At 32.0% G+C, this 19,244-nt stretch overlaps 1 protein-coding gene across 1 annotated transcript; it reads left to right on the top strand.

The window, feature by feature from the left end:
* Positions 1–11,684: 11,684 nt before the first annotated feature.
* Positions 11,685–19,209, top strand: LOC124918840 (zinc finger CCCH domain-containing protein 44-like). Its single transcript, XM_047458899.1, has 11 exons — positions 11,685–12,491; positions 12,606–12,685; positions 13,240–13,421; positions 15,161–16,055; positions 16,153–16,286; positions 17,057–17,116; positions 17,194–17,244; positions 17,348–17,418; positions 17,526–17,680; positions 17,743–18,900; positions 18,998–19,209. Exons 1-10 carry the CDS (start codon positions 12,127–12,129, stop codon positions 18,897–18,899), a joined length of 3,150 nt encoding a protein of 1,049 aa, XP_047314855.1. The 5' UTR covers positions 11,685–12,126; the 3' UTR covers position 18,900; positions 18,998–19,209.
* Positions 19,210–19,244: the final 35 nt, after the last annotated feature.

Here is a 19,244-nt window from a genome sequence, read left to right as displayed (position 1 = left end):
TAAAAATATTAATTATAGTAATTATATATTTTTGATACGATGAGTGATAGGAGAGGGGATTTAAGAGAGAGAAAGAGGGAGAGTATGATAAAGGGTGGAGAGAGAAGAAAAATAAATTTTTTTATTTTTTTGTCAATTAGAATGCGCCACGTCATTTCTTTAAAATTCTTTCTCCCAATTTCCCTTTCTCAATCATTTCTCTTTTGATACATATGTATTATTTAATAAAATATAAGTTATCTAGAACTTTGTATGATTAATTATATAAATATTTTTTTTATATTTAAATTTCAAATTTAGTAAATCGAATTCATAAATTTATGAGAATTCAAACTTTATATTAGTTTTCAAGTACCTACTATTAGAGTAACAACAACCAAACTGCAAAATGCAGTAATATTAACTCCAACCAATGCATTTTAAGTTTTTGATATTCTATCTCCAAATCACTTATATTTGTGTTTGCCGAAAAAAGAAACGCAAAAATAGGACCTAAATATATTTAGGTCTTTATTCCATTTTCAAATTTATATTTAAGTCCTTTAATTTATAAACTATATAAATATTATATAATTATTTTAAATTTCATTATTTTATTATATTTTAATACATATAATAATTTTACAAATTGATATTTTTATAAGAATATAAATAATTTTATTAATAATAAATATTTTTTATAATTTTATTTTACTTTAATATATATATAATTGTAATTATAAATATAATTTTAAAAATAAAAAAATAAAAAATACATTCACGTTAAAAAAAATTATAAATTATCTCATTAAAAAACATTAAAACTATTATTAAATTAGTAATTACACTTTAAAATAGGGGAATAATGTCAAGTATATCACTGAACTAATTTTTGTTCGTCTGTAGTTGAGTTTAATGTTCATCTATGTCACTGCTGGACAAAAACATACAAATCCATTAAGTTTTCCGTTAAATGATGACAAATGTGATTGACATGTCATTTTTTAAAAATTAATATATATTATATTTTTATTTTTATTTGTATTTGTATTTAGTTTTAAATAATAAAATTTAATTTACATTTTCAAAGGTATTAATCAAATAAATTATATATTTTGAGAAGCATTAACAATAATTCACTTTATTTTAATTAATATATTTTCAACATTTATTTTTATTAACATTTCTAAATAATAACGCTAATAAAAATAAATGTTAAAAATATATTAATTTAAAAAAAAAATTATTGTTAGTGTCTCTCAAAATGTCTATATTGTTTGGTTAATGCCTCTAAAAATATAAAATTTTTATTATTTAGAAATTATGAATAAAAATAAAAATAAAAATATAATATATATTATTTTATTTTAAAATAACATATCAATCACACGTGTCATCATCTAACCGGAAAACTTAACGGAATTGAATGTTTTTGTCCAGCAGTGACATTGATGAACATTAAACTCAACTACAGTGGTATGAACAAACAAAAATTAGTTCAGTGATATACGTGAATATTTCGTTATAGTTCAATGATAAAATTGACATTCTTCCCTTTAAAATAGCATAACATACCACTGAAATAAAATACTTCACAAACTAAAATAATACAAAATAAAAATAAACTACAAATTATGAAACAAACAACCAATATTTAATAATTCAGAAAATCAGCATTGCTTCCTCCAATATTATTGAAATATTGACCAAATGTATCATTTTAAAATGCATTCAATTGGACTTGTTGAGCTCTTTTCTCCAAAATGCGAGTCTTTTTTGGCTTCAACATATGCACGAACCCTGAGATTTTTATATGAAACAAAATTCTATTTTTTTCCATTAGTTTTGCATTTCTAGATGGAATTGCAATTGGTCATTATTATTTTTCAACTCAGTAAGAAGTTTATTGTTTTGTTCTTGCGTGGTGTTGATGGTCGATGATGAATCATCGATCATCTTTCTTTTCAGTTTGGCTTTTTCTTCACTCTAACATGTCTCTTTGATGGAGAATCACCAACAACATTATTGAGCTGTCAAAGTTTAAAGAAAATGAAGAAATACATGGGGATGCTTGTCTCACTAACTCGGGAGTTGGGTTTTCTAACTCCGATGAGGGATATTGACCAAATAATTATTTTTTCTTGGCCTTCGTATTATAATATTTAAATTTCTCAAAATTCTTAATAATATCCCAAACATGATCGTATTTTTTTTAAGAAATGGCTTACGCCATTAATTAAAAAGACCCGAAAATGATAAAAGGAGTACAAGAGCTGAAATTGAGTTTACAACAATTTGTTTAAAGTCAACACACGATGGCCATGAAGAATCCACAGTTGGTCTAAGAAACGCACACGGACATGAAACCAAAGTACATAAGTGAATAAAGAATGAAACTAGCTATCAATCAACTAAAACAAGACGATAGGGGTTGATTTCCTTGGACTCGTCTCTTTTGTCTTTGCCCTTGTTCTTTCTTTCCTTCTTTCTTGTCACCCTTAGGTCTTTTTGGGATATATTTCCGGATAGAGTTCCGGCTCCTTCGTTTTTGCTAGCTTCTCTTGTCACTTTTTTTCCTTTTGAGCTTGAGTTTGGAGTTGAGCGTATGAGTTGTTTCCTTTAAGGTAGTTTCTTTGACAACGTTGCGGCTTTCTTTGGTTTCGAAGCTCGTGGTTTTCGAGATGCTTTAGCTTTCGCTATCATCCACGTTATGACTTTCATTTTCTTTGAGAATTTCAATATATGATTTTTTGACCACCTTGACATTCTCTTATTCTAGGGTGGCCAAGGGCTTCTTTTACTTTTCCCCGTCCACTTTTTTCAACTACTCGTAAATGACCTCAATGGTGGCCATGTTTCCATTCTGGTATCTTAGCTTAAATTTTTCTAATTTTGTACTCGTTGAGTCGATCTCAATGCAAATACGGGCAAATGTGAACCGTTCAAACGAGTTAAAGTTAGGATCGAGCTTAAGTGGCTTTCCAATGAGTCCGTGAGGTAGGCAAGTGCTTTGGCATTACAAATGTGCGGTGAGATGTTTCTTAGTCTAACCCACACTTGTTCAGATTGTGGCGGTTTGCTATTGATGTCCATTTCTTCATTCCATTTGGAGGGCTTGAAACATAAGTTGAACATGAAGGTGAAATCTAACTTGGCAATGGCTTGGGCTTCGGGCTCCGTGCCAAAAGTGAGGAAGAAATAGCCAAAGTTGTTGACTTTGACTTTTTAGAGTCCTTTTTCGCTCCATTGTCGAAAAGGGCGGCCTTGATTGCTCGGAATGGGGCCTTGTGGGTGCTCATGAAGTGACCGACGACAACTCGCTTCCAATTGTTGACACGTCCCTCTTCAATTTCCAAGGGGAGTTTGATTTGGAGCGGGTGTTCGAGCATTTTAATTTTTAGGCTAGGATCCACATTGAGCTTGCCTACATTAGTTGTCCCGTTTTTGCCCCAAACTTTGTCGGTTTTCCATGTTTGGTTTGCGTTTGTTTTTATAGTGTAAGCATAGGTTTTGGGGCACTTGTAGAACTCCCTCATGACATTAACCGACTACAGAACGATTTCCTCGTATTCGGCTTTGTCGAATGAGTTCCAATCTTGCTCGAATCAGATTTTTAATTGGCAAATGATTTGCTCGCTCCTTTTATTAGTCATGAAAAGTTCATGCCTTTGGAACTGGGCGAGAGACTTGAGAATTTGCTTCCAAATGTCCGCCATATTTGCGATTTCATTTCGTCCCATGGTTCACGACTTATCGAGGATTTGAGCGATCGGGGTGGGATGTCATGACATACCATAGTGGCTGAGGTGAGCGCGACTGGAAAAACAGCATTGTGACTAGTTAGGGTGGCAGCGACATGGCCTGTCAAAGGAGTAGCGTTGCTGGTTTGGTTGACAGCAGTCAGGTCGGTCGGGGTGAAGGCCACATGACCAATTAGGGGAGGGGCATTATGGCCGGTTGGGAGATGAGTCAAGAGACAAGCACAACCAGTTGATAGACCGATCATGTGACTAGCCGATGCAACAGTTGGATTGAAGGAAGCATCATATGAATCAACAACGTTGTGACCGATCGGACAACTAGAAGAAGTAGCAGCCCTTTCAGTCAATTTCTCTAGAGTCCCTTTATTTTTCCTTGTGCTTTTAGTTCGGTTGAGGAGGTTGGTCGAGCGTAGGCTCAACCTGCGCAGAAGATAGTCAAATGCCTTAGCAACCAACAACAATTCAGACTTGTAGCAGAAATCAACAATAGTAATCTATAGTAGTAGATGACAATAGAGGAGCCAGCAAAAGCCACCTAACCCAGACCAACCTGATTGAGGAGCAAACTGCACAACAGACGGAAACCAACAGATCCCCAAAAAGTATCCAAAAACCTAGAAACAATAGGCAAATCCAACTGCACAACAAAACAGCGCTAGATAATATCGTGTCGTCCGTGCAGATCGGGTCGTGCCGCCTGTGCCTATTGTACTACTAGTGTCGATCGTGTCGTACCGCATGTGCCGATTGTGCTTCCTTTGATCAATGTTGATTTCAACGCCAATTTTATGACTTCCGACTCAAGACAATATCATGTCGCATATTCCGATCGTGTCGTGGATGTGCCTATCGTGCCTTTGTGTCGATCGTGCCGTGTTATGATTGTATTTTGATCTGGACTTGAATTTGTATCTTGTGTAAACAATATTTTTTATCTATGCATCTACAAGTTATAAAAAGATTAATATAATTTAATATAAATAATAAAGTGAGAAACAAAAATTACATTATATAAAAATATAAATACTTACTAAATCTTTATTTGAAGCACCGCTTTAGTGCATATTTTCTACTGCTTGTATGATTTTAGTTGTTTTCTCGATTGTTTGAATTCGTGCTTGCATAGATCTTTTTGTGCGAACCTCCCAGTGCTCAAGTTTTTCTTCATTGAACGATTGTTCTATACGTGACCAAAATCGATCAGATGATTGGTACACCCCAGCAATTGGGTCTTGAGAAATCTCCATATAAACCTGACATAAAAGAATATCTTCATCGTGGTTATTTGAAGCTGATCAGATCGACATTCTTACAACAAATTAGATATGATAGAGATTTATTATAAAGAATAAAGGATGTTGTAAATCTTATTTACAACATCATATCTTGTTTTATAGTGAAAAATCTTCCACTTTCATACCTCTCAATTTTCTAAATTGAAACGACCATTCACTACAAAAATTCTCACATCTCTCAATTTTCTTAATTGAAATGACCATTCAACACAAATATTCTCACATCTCTCAATTTTCTGAATTAAAATAACCATTCACTACAAAGATTCTCACATCTCTCAATTTTCTGAATTAAAATGACTATTCATCACAAAAATTCTCACATCTCTCAATTTTATGAATTGAAATGACCATTCACTATAAAAATTCTCACATCTCTCAATTTTATGAATTGAAATGACCATTCATCACAAAGATTCTCACATCTCTCAATTTTCTAAATTGAAATTATCATTCACTATAAAGATTTTCACATCTCTCAATTTTTTGAATTGAAATGACCATTCATTACAAAGATTCCCACATCTCTCAATTTTCTGAATTAAATGACCATTCACTTTAAAATTCTCACATCTTTCAAATACACTATTATAAATACACATCATATGCTCAAACTATTCATACATCTCTCAATTTTTCTGATCATACATTTTAATTATAAATACTCTTAAAAAAAGAAATGATATGTCATGTTATTGCTAATAACAACATGATCATTCAACAACTTTGTCAACAACAAAACCACCAAGCCTCGCATTGAGGATCTGTTCCTGGTCATATGTTTATCAATCGTGATTGAGAGGCTGTTCGTTGTTTATAGTAGATTGCACAATGATTATTTTTCAGATAATCCATTATACAATGAGGCCATATTTCGTAGAAGATATTTAATATCTCGATCGTTGTTCCTTCGGATTGTCGATACAATTAGAGATCATGATCACTACTTCCAACAACGAGCGGATCCTGCTAGAGACTTGGATTATTTCCAATACAAAAATTGACTACTATCTTTCGTATGTTAACAAATGGTGTCCTAATAGATGCTACGGACGAGTATATTAAAATTGGGGAGTCTGCTACTATTGAAAGCATGAAAATATTTTTCAAGCTGTAGTTAAGGTATTTAGTGAACAATATTTGAGGAGACCCACCATTAATGATATTTCTAGACTTCTTTATATTGGTCAGAAATGTGGTTTTCCTGAAATGTTAGGGAGTTTATATTGCATCCATTAGTGATGGAAAAATTGTCCTACAGCGTGGTCGAGGAAATATGCAGGCCGTAGTGGAAAGCCTACAATTATTCTTGAAGTCGTAGTAGATTATGATCTTCGGATATGGCATGCTTATTTTGGCTTGCCCGACTCCAACAATGATATCAACGTATTAGAATCATCTCATCTTTTCTCGGATCTAACTCAATGTATCGCGCCTCCAGCTCATTATGTAATTTAAGGAAAAGAATATAACTTGAGTAATTATTTAGTTGATAACATATATCCAAAATGGTCTACCATTGTGTAAACAATTCATGAGCCACGTGGTCAGATAAAAATATATTTCGCAATAAAACAAGAAGCTTGTAGAAAAGATGTTAAACGTGCATTCAGAGTTCTTCGGGCACGTTTTTGCATTATAGTAGGACCAATGCATTATTGGAAAAAGAAGTGCTTCATGATATAATAATTACATGCATAATCTTGCATAACATGATTGTGGAGGATGAACGTGATCTAAGTGTACCAATTGAGATTGAGTTGGAAATACTACTACTGGAGGTTGAAATGGTAGTAGATAAAAATACTCGATTTGAAGAATTCATATCTCGATATAAAAAATTAGAAATAAAGATGATCACATTGCACATTGAAATGCATTGATTGATCATTTGTGGAAGGAATACACCAATTCCAACATTTGAAAAATTAACTCCTTTTTATTTGTACGAATAATTTTTTATTTCAATCTTAGATGTATTTTTTTAGCTCGTGTATTGTAATTTTTTATTTTTTAATGATTTTTATTTATAAATTTTTTATGTACAATTTACTGTTTTATAATTAATTTACAATCAAATTTAAAATAATATTGTGGTGTAATTTGTAACATTGTAAAATATATGGGTGATATTAAAAAGTTATAAAAGTTGATGTAAGAAAATATTATAAGAATATTCTTTTGAATTTGAGAATGAGTTTTTCGGTTTAAGAATTACCGTTTGATGTGATATTTACACCAAAATAAATTTGAAAATATATTTTCGGTTGGAAATGGTATTAGACAAGATAATTTATGAATTCAAATTTAATATATTTATTATGAATTTAATTAATTATAATATTATTATGAAGTGACTGAACGGAAAAAGATAATTTGGAATACTAATGAAATGGAGGAAGACAAACAGGAGAAAAGGAATGGAGCAGGATGGGTTTTAAATTTTATTTTTTAAACCCAACTCAGTTTTAATAATAAAATATTCAAAAACATTTTGATTAGTTGGCAACATAGGTACAGGGGTTGGGTTGGGAACAGCCGAACTGATCTAAGTATATCATGGACCTCGTATCTCAAATAAAATTAATATACAGTTTTGTGCACACTTCTACATTAAAAAGTTATTTTATTAATTAAATTCTTAGTCCATAGATGATTAACATATAAATCTTATTGAATAAGATATATATTTTTTTAAATGATGAATATATATTAAAAATAATAAAAAAATTATTTAAGCACGACAATAAATTATCATGAAAAAAATGTTACTCAATAGGTTATCGAGTTCGTATATTTTCGAAAAGAACGATTAACTTCCCGACCGACTCTATCAGCTTTTCAGAATGAATCTCATAAAACGTCATAATAATAATAATATTATGAATAGTATAATCAGACGACTACGATTATTAAAAGTTCGACGATTTCTCTCTAATCAGTAGTCCACTAAAAAAATAATTGGGATGGTAGCACAAATATATAAGTCTAATGTATCAGCCACATCAATTCAAACTTCTTAACAACTATTCAAATACTCGGACATCACCAAATGAATCGAATTAATACTTCACAAAATACTCCAAATACTAGTCATCCCTCGATAATGCAAAAGTAAGTGAAATTTCGATTCAACCTCCTCATGACACATACAACAACGACTAACGATAATACAACATTTTTCATGCACATATTATCCGTAAGAATTCCACCATGAATAACGATTCATTCAAAGAATGAGATCTTAAATAAAATCTTTGATTCCCAATGTTTCTCTCAACAAAAATTATATGGAATCATCTTAACGGAAAAATTACATAGAAATTATTCAATATATTGCCAACACATAACGTCTTGTTCAAACGGAGACACTTGTTTGCATCCTACCAAAAACAACTTTTTTTTATTATGGGACGAACTCTCTCTAATGTTTAATCTTTTTCTATATCTAATTTGGTTAACAAAACCACTAGATCGATGATAAAACATGTCCTTAACTGTGACATTTATATATATATATATATATATAACAATGGAAGCAAGCTCATGATACGTTGTTGTTAGATTTTTGACACTACACCAAATGTCGTTCCAAAAATTAATCGAACAATCATCTCTCACAATAAATCTAGACTTCTCACGAAATTTTTTCCACATAGAATAAATTTCCCTTCAAATGCTACACCTCGCTGAATAATTTTGACATTTTGAAGAACCAACCAAACTATTCATGATCATACTTATAACTGACGATCGATGCCCAAAAACTATTCGACTCCGTTGCAAATCTACTACACAATTTTGATAGAAGAACCTTATTAGAAAAGGAAACAAGATCTCGAATATTCACACCTTCTAATTTTTACAATATTTAATGTGTTGAAAATATAATAATACATTGATTTTTACTTTCTTAATGATCATATATTAATTGGATCATATAATTAGAGTTTGTAGGTATAACTTTAAATTGTATAAGGTTCATCATCTTTATTCAATTGATGTGTGGGAAGTGTAATATCTTATGAATATATTGAATGTTTAATATTATTTTCTTTTGTGGGTTACTTTAGTGTGACTAATTTTTATGTTTGTGAACTTTTTATTTATTTTCTTGCTCATGTTTAAGTGAAATTTACAGGCATATTTTAATGAACTGACTTTGTTAAATAAAATAGTAAAAATTTGGAAAATATTAATAAATGAAATTTAAGGTAATATGCATTTATTTAAAACTTGCTCCTAAATTTTAATATGAATAAAAAAAAAATTTATTTAAGCACGACAATAAATTATCATGAAAAAAATGTTACTCTATAGGTTATCGAGCTCGTATATTTTCGAGAAGAACGATTAACTCGGCGACTGACTCTACCAGTTTTTCAGAATGAATCTCATAAAACGTCATAATAATAATATTATGAATAGTACAATCAGACGACTACGATTATTGAAAGTTCGACGATTTTTCTCTAATCAGGTAGTCCACTATAAAATAATTGGGATAGTAACAAAAATATATAAGTCTAATATATTATCCGCATCAATTCAAACTTCTCAGCAACTATCCAAATACTCGGACATCACCAAATGAATCACATTAATACTTCACAAAATACTTCAAATACTAGTCATCCCTCGATAATGCAAAAGTAAGTGAGGTGTCGATCCAACCTCCTCATAACACATACAACAACGACTAACGATAATACAATAATTTTTATGCACATATCATCCGTAAGAATTCCACCATGAATAACGCTTCATTCAAAGAATGAGATCTTAGATAAAATATTTGACTCCCAATGTTTCTCTCAACAAAAATTATATGAAATCATCTTAACGAAAAAATTACATAAAAATTATTCAATATATTGTCAACGCATAACGTCTTGTTCAAATGGAGACAATTGTTTGCATCCTACCAAAAACAACTTTTTTTTATTATGGGACGAACTCTCTATAATGTTTAATCTTCTTCTATATTTAATTTCGCTAACAAAACCACTGGATCGATGATAAAACATGTCCTTGACTATGACATTTATATATATAATAATGGAAGCAAGTTCATGATACGTCGTTGTTAGATTTTTGACACTACACCAAATGTCGTTTCAAAAATTAATCGAAGAATCATCTCTCACAATAAATCTAGACTTCTCACGAAATTTTTTCCACATAGAATAAATTTCCCTTCAAAGGCTACACCCGCTGAATAATTTTGACATTTTGAAGAACCAACCAGACAAATCATGATCATACCTACAATTGACGATCGATGCCCAAAAATTATTCGGCTCCGTTGCAAATCTACTACACAATTTTGATAGAAGAATCTTATTAGAAAAAGAAACAAGATCTCGAATATCCACACCTTCTAGTTTTTACAACATTTAATGCGTTGAAAATATAATAATATATTGATTTTTTCTTTCTTAATGATCATATATTAATTGGATCATATAATTAGAGTTTGTAGGTATAATTTTAAATTGTATAAGGTTCATCATCTTTATTCAATTGATGTGTGGGAAGTGTAATATCTTATGAATATATTGAATGTTTAATATTATTTTCTTTTGTGGGTCACTTTAGAGTGACTAATTTTTATGTTTGTGAACTTTTTATTTATTTTCTTGCTTATTTTTAAGTGAAATTTACAGGCATATTTTAATGAACTGACTTTGTTAAACAAAATAGTAAAAATTTGGAAAATATTAATAAATGAAATTTAAGGTAATATGCATTTATTTAAAACTTGCTCCTAAATTTTAACATGAATAAAAAAAATCAGGGACATAAATATATGATGCCTATTTATGATTGCATAATATAATTTTGTCTAAACTCTAAATTAAAGCTTCTAAGTACATAAACCTAATTCATATTTATTGAGTAAGATCACTTTGGAATTAGTGTTATCCCATTAACAATATTTAATGAGAATTACATTTATTTCTAAATATTTTACTATACCTACTTGGCTACTTATTTTGAAAATTTAAATCCTTAATGGAAGATGGAATATATTTTAAAAAAATATTAAATTTACTAATATATATAATTAAGAGTTATTCTAAAATATCATTTCATTTTAATTAGAAATTTTTTGAATTCAAAAGTTTCCAAACAATATTTTAATATTTTTTACCATTTAAATGCTGGATTCATCAAATAAGAAAAACAGATCGTTGTAATGTACAGATAACCAAAATCTGAAAAAAATAAAAAAATCTATCTTTTTATTATCCCAAAGGTAAGAGAATTAATGGGTATTTGCAATTTATGTTAAAATGTGGTTGGTGATGGGGCCCGCGGATTGTGTGTTTATTTAAAAAAGCTTCTTTTTACAGGGGACTGAGTTTTTGAATATTATTATTTTATTCAAATTATTTCTATTTAAGTTACATAAAATTTGGATTTTATTTTAATAATGCAAAATTAATTTAACTTTGAAGAAAAAGTGAATTATTTGAAAATGAGATTTGATTTTTATATTTTGGAAAGAAAGTTGAGATTTGAAAGAGTTTATGATGGAGAGAGAAAAAGAAAGAATGGTATACGTGGATGAATCTGATTGGTCCAGATAGACAGAAGTAATAGAGAGAGAAAGAGAGCTTGGGTTGGCTTTCCCATGGCGGGCTGACTCGCACTACCAAATGCCAATCACGTGTTGCTAAGAAAGTAAGAACAGAGACCGGAAAGAGAGAAGAAGAAGAAAAGAGAGAGAGAGAGAGAGAAGAGAGAGGACCGAAACGAGCCGCGTTTGACGGTGCCCCCTATTGTGTGCGAGTCGTGTCGCCGAAAGCTTAAAACAGCTCATCAGCGGCCCCCTGGTTCAACTTCAATTGGAACTGTGTCTGTGAGACGTCGCTTTCATTAATTTATCCTCTCTGTGACTATCTATCTATCTAAATACCTATCAATCTATCATCTTTCTCTCTATTTCTCTCTCCGGTGTTGCCGTCATCGTTGTCGTCGGTGGGTCAATGATAGAAGAGAGAACAGTGTATGATCGACGGAGAAAGCTTCACTGGAATTAGGAAAGTTAGGGTTTTTAACTTGTTGGGTTCAGCTTCAATTATTTAATGGAAGGTAGAGAATTCTCCCTTTCTGGTTCATGCATGCCTAGTTCAGGGCTGAAAGATACGAGCTTGAACCATTCGGACATCAACGGACACGAGCCGATTCAGAAAGTTGACAATACAGTTCTTATGGACCCTCCGGCTGCGGCGGGGGAGGCAGATGGTGTGGTTAACGGAGGAGGGGAAGAGGGTTCTGGTTCGAAACCTGTGTTGGAACAGGAAAAAACCATGGAAATCGGTGGAGGGAAGAGGCGGGGTCGTCCGCGGAGGGATCAGCCAAGAATGCCGCAGGTGAAGAAGGTAAAAGATGAAGAAGATGTTTGTTTCATATGCTATGATGGAGGGAGCTTAGTGTTGTGCGATCGCAGGTTAGTGAAGTTTGATTTTATTCAATGCCATTACTCTCCATTTTTTTTGTTTGATTCTTTGCTAAAGAGACCTCTGAAGTCGACTGTACTCAATTGTGGTAATGCAAATGGCAGAGGATGTCCAAAGGCATATCATCCGGTATGCGTTAAGCATGATGACACCTACTTTAGAGCAAAGTCTAAATGGAACTGTGGTATGCTTCTATCCACTTCCCCCCTATCAATGTGTTGGCTTAACAATTCTCATTATTTGTTTCATGATCTGCATGCCTTTCTTGTGTATTGATATGCATATTTTGAGGTTTGAAGCTCAAAAATCAAAGGCTGTGTCATGGAAAAGCTAAACCTTATTAGCTGTCTCTACTGTCTCCCCTTTAGGGTTATAAATCTCAACTGTTAATTTCATATGTTCCCTTTAGGGGGAAAACTGATGAAGTTGCTCATAGATAGACAACATTTTGGAGTTAGCATATGGGAAATGAATAAGTTTCAGATTATTTACTGTGGAAATTAGGGAAATAATCCTGTAAAATCATGATGGGGTTGGGTTCTTGTTTCATTTATAAACCATAATTTATTGTTGTCTTTAATTTTGTCCTGGTGCAATTTTGAAGTCATAGTTTATTGATGTCCTTAATTTTCTCTAATTATACTTTATACTTGTTGATATTGTTCACTTACATTTTTTTTCCAAATTTATAGTATGAAGCCTTACATTTTGTTTAATTGTCTTCATTATAAATTTCAGGTTGGCACATATGTAGTACCTGTGAAAAGCCTGCCCATTATATGTGCTACACTTGCACTTATTCACTGTGCAAGAACTGCTCTAAAGGTGTTGATTTTTTGTGTGTACGAGAAAACAAAGGTTTTTGTTCATTGTGCATTAGAACGATAATGCTCATAGAAAACAAGGATCAAAGAGAAATGGTAGGCAGATTCTATCTGTGTACATGTAAACTTAAATCTTGAATATCATTACTCTGTCTGATTAAGGTTTTGATTCTTTTTTTAGGTTCAAAGCCTATTTTGTCTTTTTTTCTCTATTTACTAATTTTTAGTATTCATGTTTTCTAAACTACCATATATTGAAATGGTCTATATTTCATATTATACTGTCAACATTGAAAAGAATTTATGTGTGCATATAATATTGGTTCTTTTGCCTTAACTCGATCTTTGTTTATATCATAATAAAATTGAATTTGTGTCACTTTTCATTTATATTTTCTTTAACTAGTCACATTAACTTGGGATATCCATGAACTGTTGAAACTTTAGCCGAATATTACATATTTTTTTGGCTTTGATTCTTATATACAGTCTTAAGGCTAGTTCCTTGTCATTATGGTTCCCCTTTGAGAATCTTATATTCCTCAATTTTTTCTCATTTCACCCTCAACATGAAAGTTATAATAACTAAGATTATTGCTGAAACTGAAATTAAATGAAATAAAAAAAATTAGGGTACACCAGAGAATGAGTTAGTGATTATTTTTTTCTTAATTCAGAAATCCTTAGAAAGTTTGACAATTTCAAAACTTGTTCATCCATATTATGTTCTTATCATTGTTTTCCAAAGTGAACACGAGCCTTAATTCATTTTTTATGACTCAACTTACTAAGGATTTGACATTTGGTCATATCGATTTAGGTCAATCTGTTTAGTTTTACAACTATAGAAATGATGAGGTGATTTTTTTAACATTATTATGGCATTTAGGTTATGCATTGAAAACAATATCTTCATATCTATTATTTTGGTAAACCTTGATGTTGTATTTTATAATCTAATTTAAAATAAATTAGTAAGTCTTCATCTTTTCAACAAAGTTAATTTGGCTGGAGAAACCATAAAATAGGTTTGCAAACAATAAGGTATCACCTCAAACGTAAGTGATTATGGTTGAACACAAATAAAGAAACTACCTTATCAAGGTTCATGTTGAGGCTAACCCTAGTCCTTATCCTATAAGATTACGGAATTTTTAAAAATTCGTCCTCATCTATCATACAAAGGGTGAAATCTGATTGTACCTTATTTATTCATGAGAGTTATCTATAAATGTTGATTCTAAATTTAGGTATTAGTTATTAATACAGGTAATGTTTACTATAATACAGTACGAGACATCCCAGTGTAGTAGAAGTTTTAATTGCTTATACTTTAGACTTTTATGAATAGATATCATTTGTACTTTAATTGATAGTTTTTGAAAGATAATGGTTGGAAGGATATAATAGGGGTTAGAATCATCCCTTATTAAAATCCGAAGTTATCTAAAATGTTTGTTTTAGTAGTTTCATATTTGCATTCTACCTTATATATATATAGTGGTTAAATGCACTGTCACGTGATAATGGTTGATAGAATAGGATATGGGAATTCTTTAACTTTAGAATCATCCCCTATTAAAACCCGAAGTTATCTAAATTTTTTGTTTCAGTAGGTTTGTATTTGCATTCTACCTATTGGCTAATTGCGTTGTCATGTGGAACATTTTTTTAATAACTAAATCATGTTGCTTTATTAGCAATAATAATAAAATCCGTTTAATTGTTCAGTCTTTTTTTTGTCGTTTACTAGTTCCGTATATAAGTTTAATTGTTCAGTCTTTTTTTTGTCGTTTACTAGTTCTGTATATAAATTGATTATCTTAATTGTGCAGGATAAAATAGATTTTGATGATAAGACTAGTTGGGAGTATTTGTTCAAGATGTATTGGCTTTATATAAAGGGGAAGGTATCTCTATCTATGGATGAGATAACAAAAGCTAAAAATCTTCTAAAAGCATCTGGGAGTTCTGCTCGTAAAGGAAAAGATTTGGTTGCTGTTAACGGAAGTAACGATATTTTGGATGCTCATTACGAGTGCAAGGACCTAGTAGTAAATCGTTTGAGAAGTAAACGGGGCCAGAAAATGAAGTTATCCCATTGCACTAGTTCCCCTGTCATAAGTAAGCCAATTAGTACTGATTTTACTGATTTATGTGCATCTGTAGTTGGATGCGCAAAATGGGCATCTAAAGAACTTTTGGCATTTGTTGCTCATGTAAAGAACGGGGATGAGTCTGAGATTTCTCCACCTGATGCACAAGTTCTTTTACTAGACTATGTGCAGAGAAACGACCTATGTGATCCAAACCAGACAAGTCAGATCATTTGTGATACAAGACTTGCCAAGCTATTTGGTAAACCACGTGTGGGACACTTCGAGATGCTTAAACTTCTCGAGTTCCACTTCCCTATGAAGGATGACTCCCCAAAAGTTGTTTCTCAGTGCAACATAACCCCCGTAATTGTGAGCGAGGCAGAGGGTAATGGTAATAATGACTTATATTTAAGGAGTAATGATAAAAAACGTAAGAGTTGCACTGACCTAAGTGAATATGCTGCAATTGATGTGCATAACATCAACTTGATTTACTTGCGCCGCCATTTGCTGGAAAATCTAGTTAACGACATTAATAAGTTTCATGAGAAGGTTGTGGGCTCAATTGTGCGAATAAGTTTTTCATGCGGTGATCAGAAACAAGAGAGGTTTGGACTTGTACAAGTGATAGGTATTCATCCACACATTTCTTTCTATTCTATTGGGTTTTGATTAAAAGTTGAAAAGAGAAATGTTAAGACTTGAGTGATTTAATATTTTGATTGCAGGTACATGTAAGGTGCCTATACCATATAAAATTGGTGAAAATGAGAAAACAGTAGATGTTGTCCTTGAGATATTTAATATGGATAAAAAGGAAACTATTTCAATAGATACTGTTTCAAATGAAAAATTCTCTGAGGTAAGTGGGCATATCTGTCTACTATTTCTCTATTTCCTCATTTTTCTATATGTTTCTTGAAACTAACAAGGTGACATTCTATTTTAATCTTTGTTTTTCAATATTTTGTTGCCTATAATTACTATAACGGAAAGTTTGAGTTGTATTAGGTGGTTGTGGTGAATACTTGACATACCTTGTCTTGCTCTAAATGGGGGTGATATTACCTTTATTAATTGGTTTTATTGCATTTATACTCTATTCATGTTGCTATTATGTTCTTCATCATTTAGGTTGCACATTCTGATAATTGGTTCTTCATGTTCTTCACCCTGATTGTTTTACTAATGTGATTTTTTTATTTAATTTTGTGGCAGTTTATAATTTTTTTTTTCAAAAGGGTAAACATTATTTTTTTTTTTTAATTATTTCTAACTTTTAAAAGAAAATAAGTGATATATAATATTTTAACATTAAAATTAACACAAATTATTTAGCCTACTTGATTAGTTATTTTTTTATAAGTTTAGTGACCTAAGTGAATGAATTCAAATCTTAAAAAAAGTATATTGTTAAAAAAAAAATAGGTGACTATAGTCATGCATATTTTCCATCATCCTAGGGTCACACCTGCATATAGCATTGATTATACTCTCCCCTAGCATTGACTATAATCTAATGTGCTTTTATGCATTACTTATGAGTCTTTGAATTTTAATATTATTTGCATGTATATTAAATGTTTCCGTGTAACCATGATTTATATGCTGTAACATATTTTCTTATTCTAGGAGGAATGCAGAAGTTTAAAGGAAAGTATAAAATGTGGGCTTGTCAAGCACTTGACTGTAGTAAGTATAAACTTTTTCTTAACCAGGCACAAGATCTTCCTGAAATAATTCCTAAATTTTATTGAATTTTATTGTAGGGTTTTATCCAGGAGAAAGCGAAAGCACTTAGAGAAGTTATAGTGAATGATGTAAGTTTTAAATTATCATTTCGGGCTATTAAATGAGACTTTTATGTTCTAATCTATTTTCCAACAAATTAACTTATTTATATATTCATTTTCATGTGTATAGTGTCTGGAAGCAGAAGTACTACAACTTAATCGTCTCCGGGATGTTGCCAATGAGAATGGGCATGAAAATATATATCCTTTTTTTGATGAAGAAAAAATGATTCTTAGATTGTTGTTTCAGTATTGAATAATTCTTAGGTCAAACATGTTGTGTGGTGTTTACCTTAACTGTCTCTCACGCTTAGGGAATATGTGGAGAGGCTAGAGCTCCTGAAGTCACCTGAAGAAATCGAACGCAGACTAAAAGTGGCTCCTGAAGTGCACATTGATCCGAGTCTGAATCAGAGCAATAAATCTTTCAAAAATGCTGAAGAAATTGATGAAAAGAGAGAAGGTATATTTATACTTTATAAAAATATGAACTTTCGTCATGAATATAAACATTTTTTTATGCAGTTAAACACCTGAAAATAGAGCATTCAGTACCGAACAAGAATGAGAATGAAACAATTCCATCAGTGATTGCTGAAGGGTCAAGCAAGTCTACTCCTACAAGTGTCACTCAAGGATTGGATAATGCTACAAGGGTGGTTGACTCTTCCGGTTCAGCAGTTGGCGGTTGCAACAGTCCAGCTGTCATCAGTTCAGCATCTTTTTCAGGCGTCGCATCAGAGAATTCCACCGGAAGCCCACCACTCTCGAACACAAACGAAAATGAAAACTTCTGGCGTTATCGCGATTCAAAGGGAAAACTACAAGGACCATTCTGTTTATCTCAGCTTCGTAAATGGTACACAAGCGGATTACTCCCTTCAGATATGAAAACCTGGAGTATATACGACGATGAACACGACTCGTTACTACTAACAGATGTCCTAAAAGGACAACAATCCCGGAAACTATCATCTCGACAGTCGAGCATCTCTTTACCCTCTCAAGGTGTATCCGAAAATAGTGGTCTGACTTTGACCTCAGCTGTGTTAGATAAGTCGCCCACTTATAAGTGCGTTGATATAAACAAGACGAGTTCACCTAATATCCATTCCGACCCAACATTAACTGCAACTATCATTCCAGCCATGGAAGTTTTCTCGGGTGAACTAGACCTGAACTCTTCATTCAGTCCGACGACGAATTCTGAAAACAAAGTCCAAATCGAAGAATTTGAATTCCAAAATCCGCCAGGAAACCAACCAGATATCGAAGAACTAGATAACAATACACTCATGGTTCCTACATCCGACGTTAACAGTTGGCTGGAAATGTTAACCGAGCCTATCGAGTTCAACACTTTGGACGAAGAGTCGGTTTCGGACCTACTGGATCAAGTCGACGCTATGGAGTCTCGGGGTGGTATGGATTTTCCATCGGCATCCATGAACAACAACGTGGATTACTTGTTCGAGGATTTGAGCTCTCAACCCGATTCTGGGAAAGGTGATCCAGAATTATCGAGAAACAACAAGGCAGAGGGATTTATGAATCCTCCTCCATGGATTCAATCGGTTGGACATGATCAGAGATCATCCTCGTCGGTGGTGGTGAAAGTTTGTGAATTTTATGCGAGTGGGAAATGCATGAAGGGAGCTTTCTGTGAATACCTTCATCAATGAGGTTAGATTGATTGCATTATTATTTTTAATCTGTTAATTTAGAATCATGAATTTCCAAAAAAGCTAATCTGTTTCCATTTTTTGTTTGAATGAAACAGAAGATAAAAGAGTTATTAGCTATTAATAAGGGCAGCTAGCATAGAGTAGATTTACCCAGAGCCTTTCATAAGTTGGAAAGGATGATACCTACCTGATGTTTATAATAGAAGAACAACTTTTGGCCCTGTAATCAATCTGTCTACTGACCAAACTATTGATACAATTCTGGATTAGATCATTTTTTCTTTTAGATATTACAGTTTTTTTGGTATACCATATGACTTTTTTTTTACATATATAGATGCA

The sequence above is a fragment of the Impatiens glandulifera genome, chromosome 1 (assembly GCF_907164915.1).
Source record: "Impatiens glandulifera chromosome 1, dImpGla2.1, whole genome shotgun sequence".
Classification (NCBI taxonomy): Eukaryota; Viridiplantae; Streptophyta; class Magnoliopsida; order Ericales; family Balsaminaceae; genus Impatiens; species Impatiens glandulifera.
This window is presented reverse-complemented; position numbering and strand designations above follow the sequence as displayed.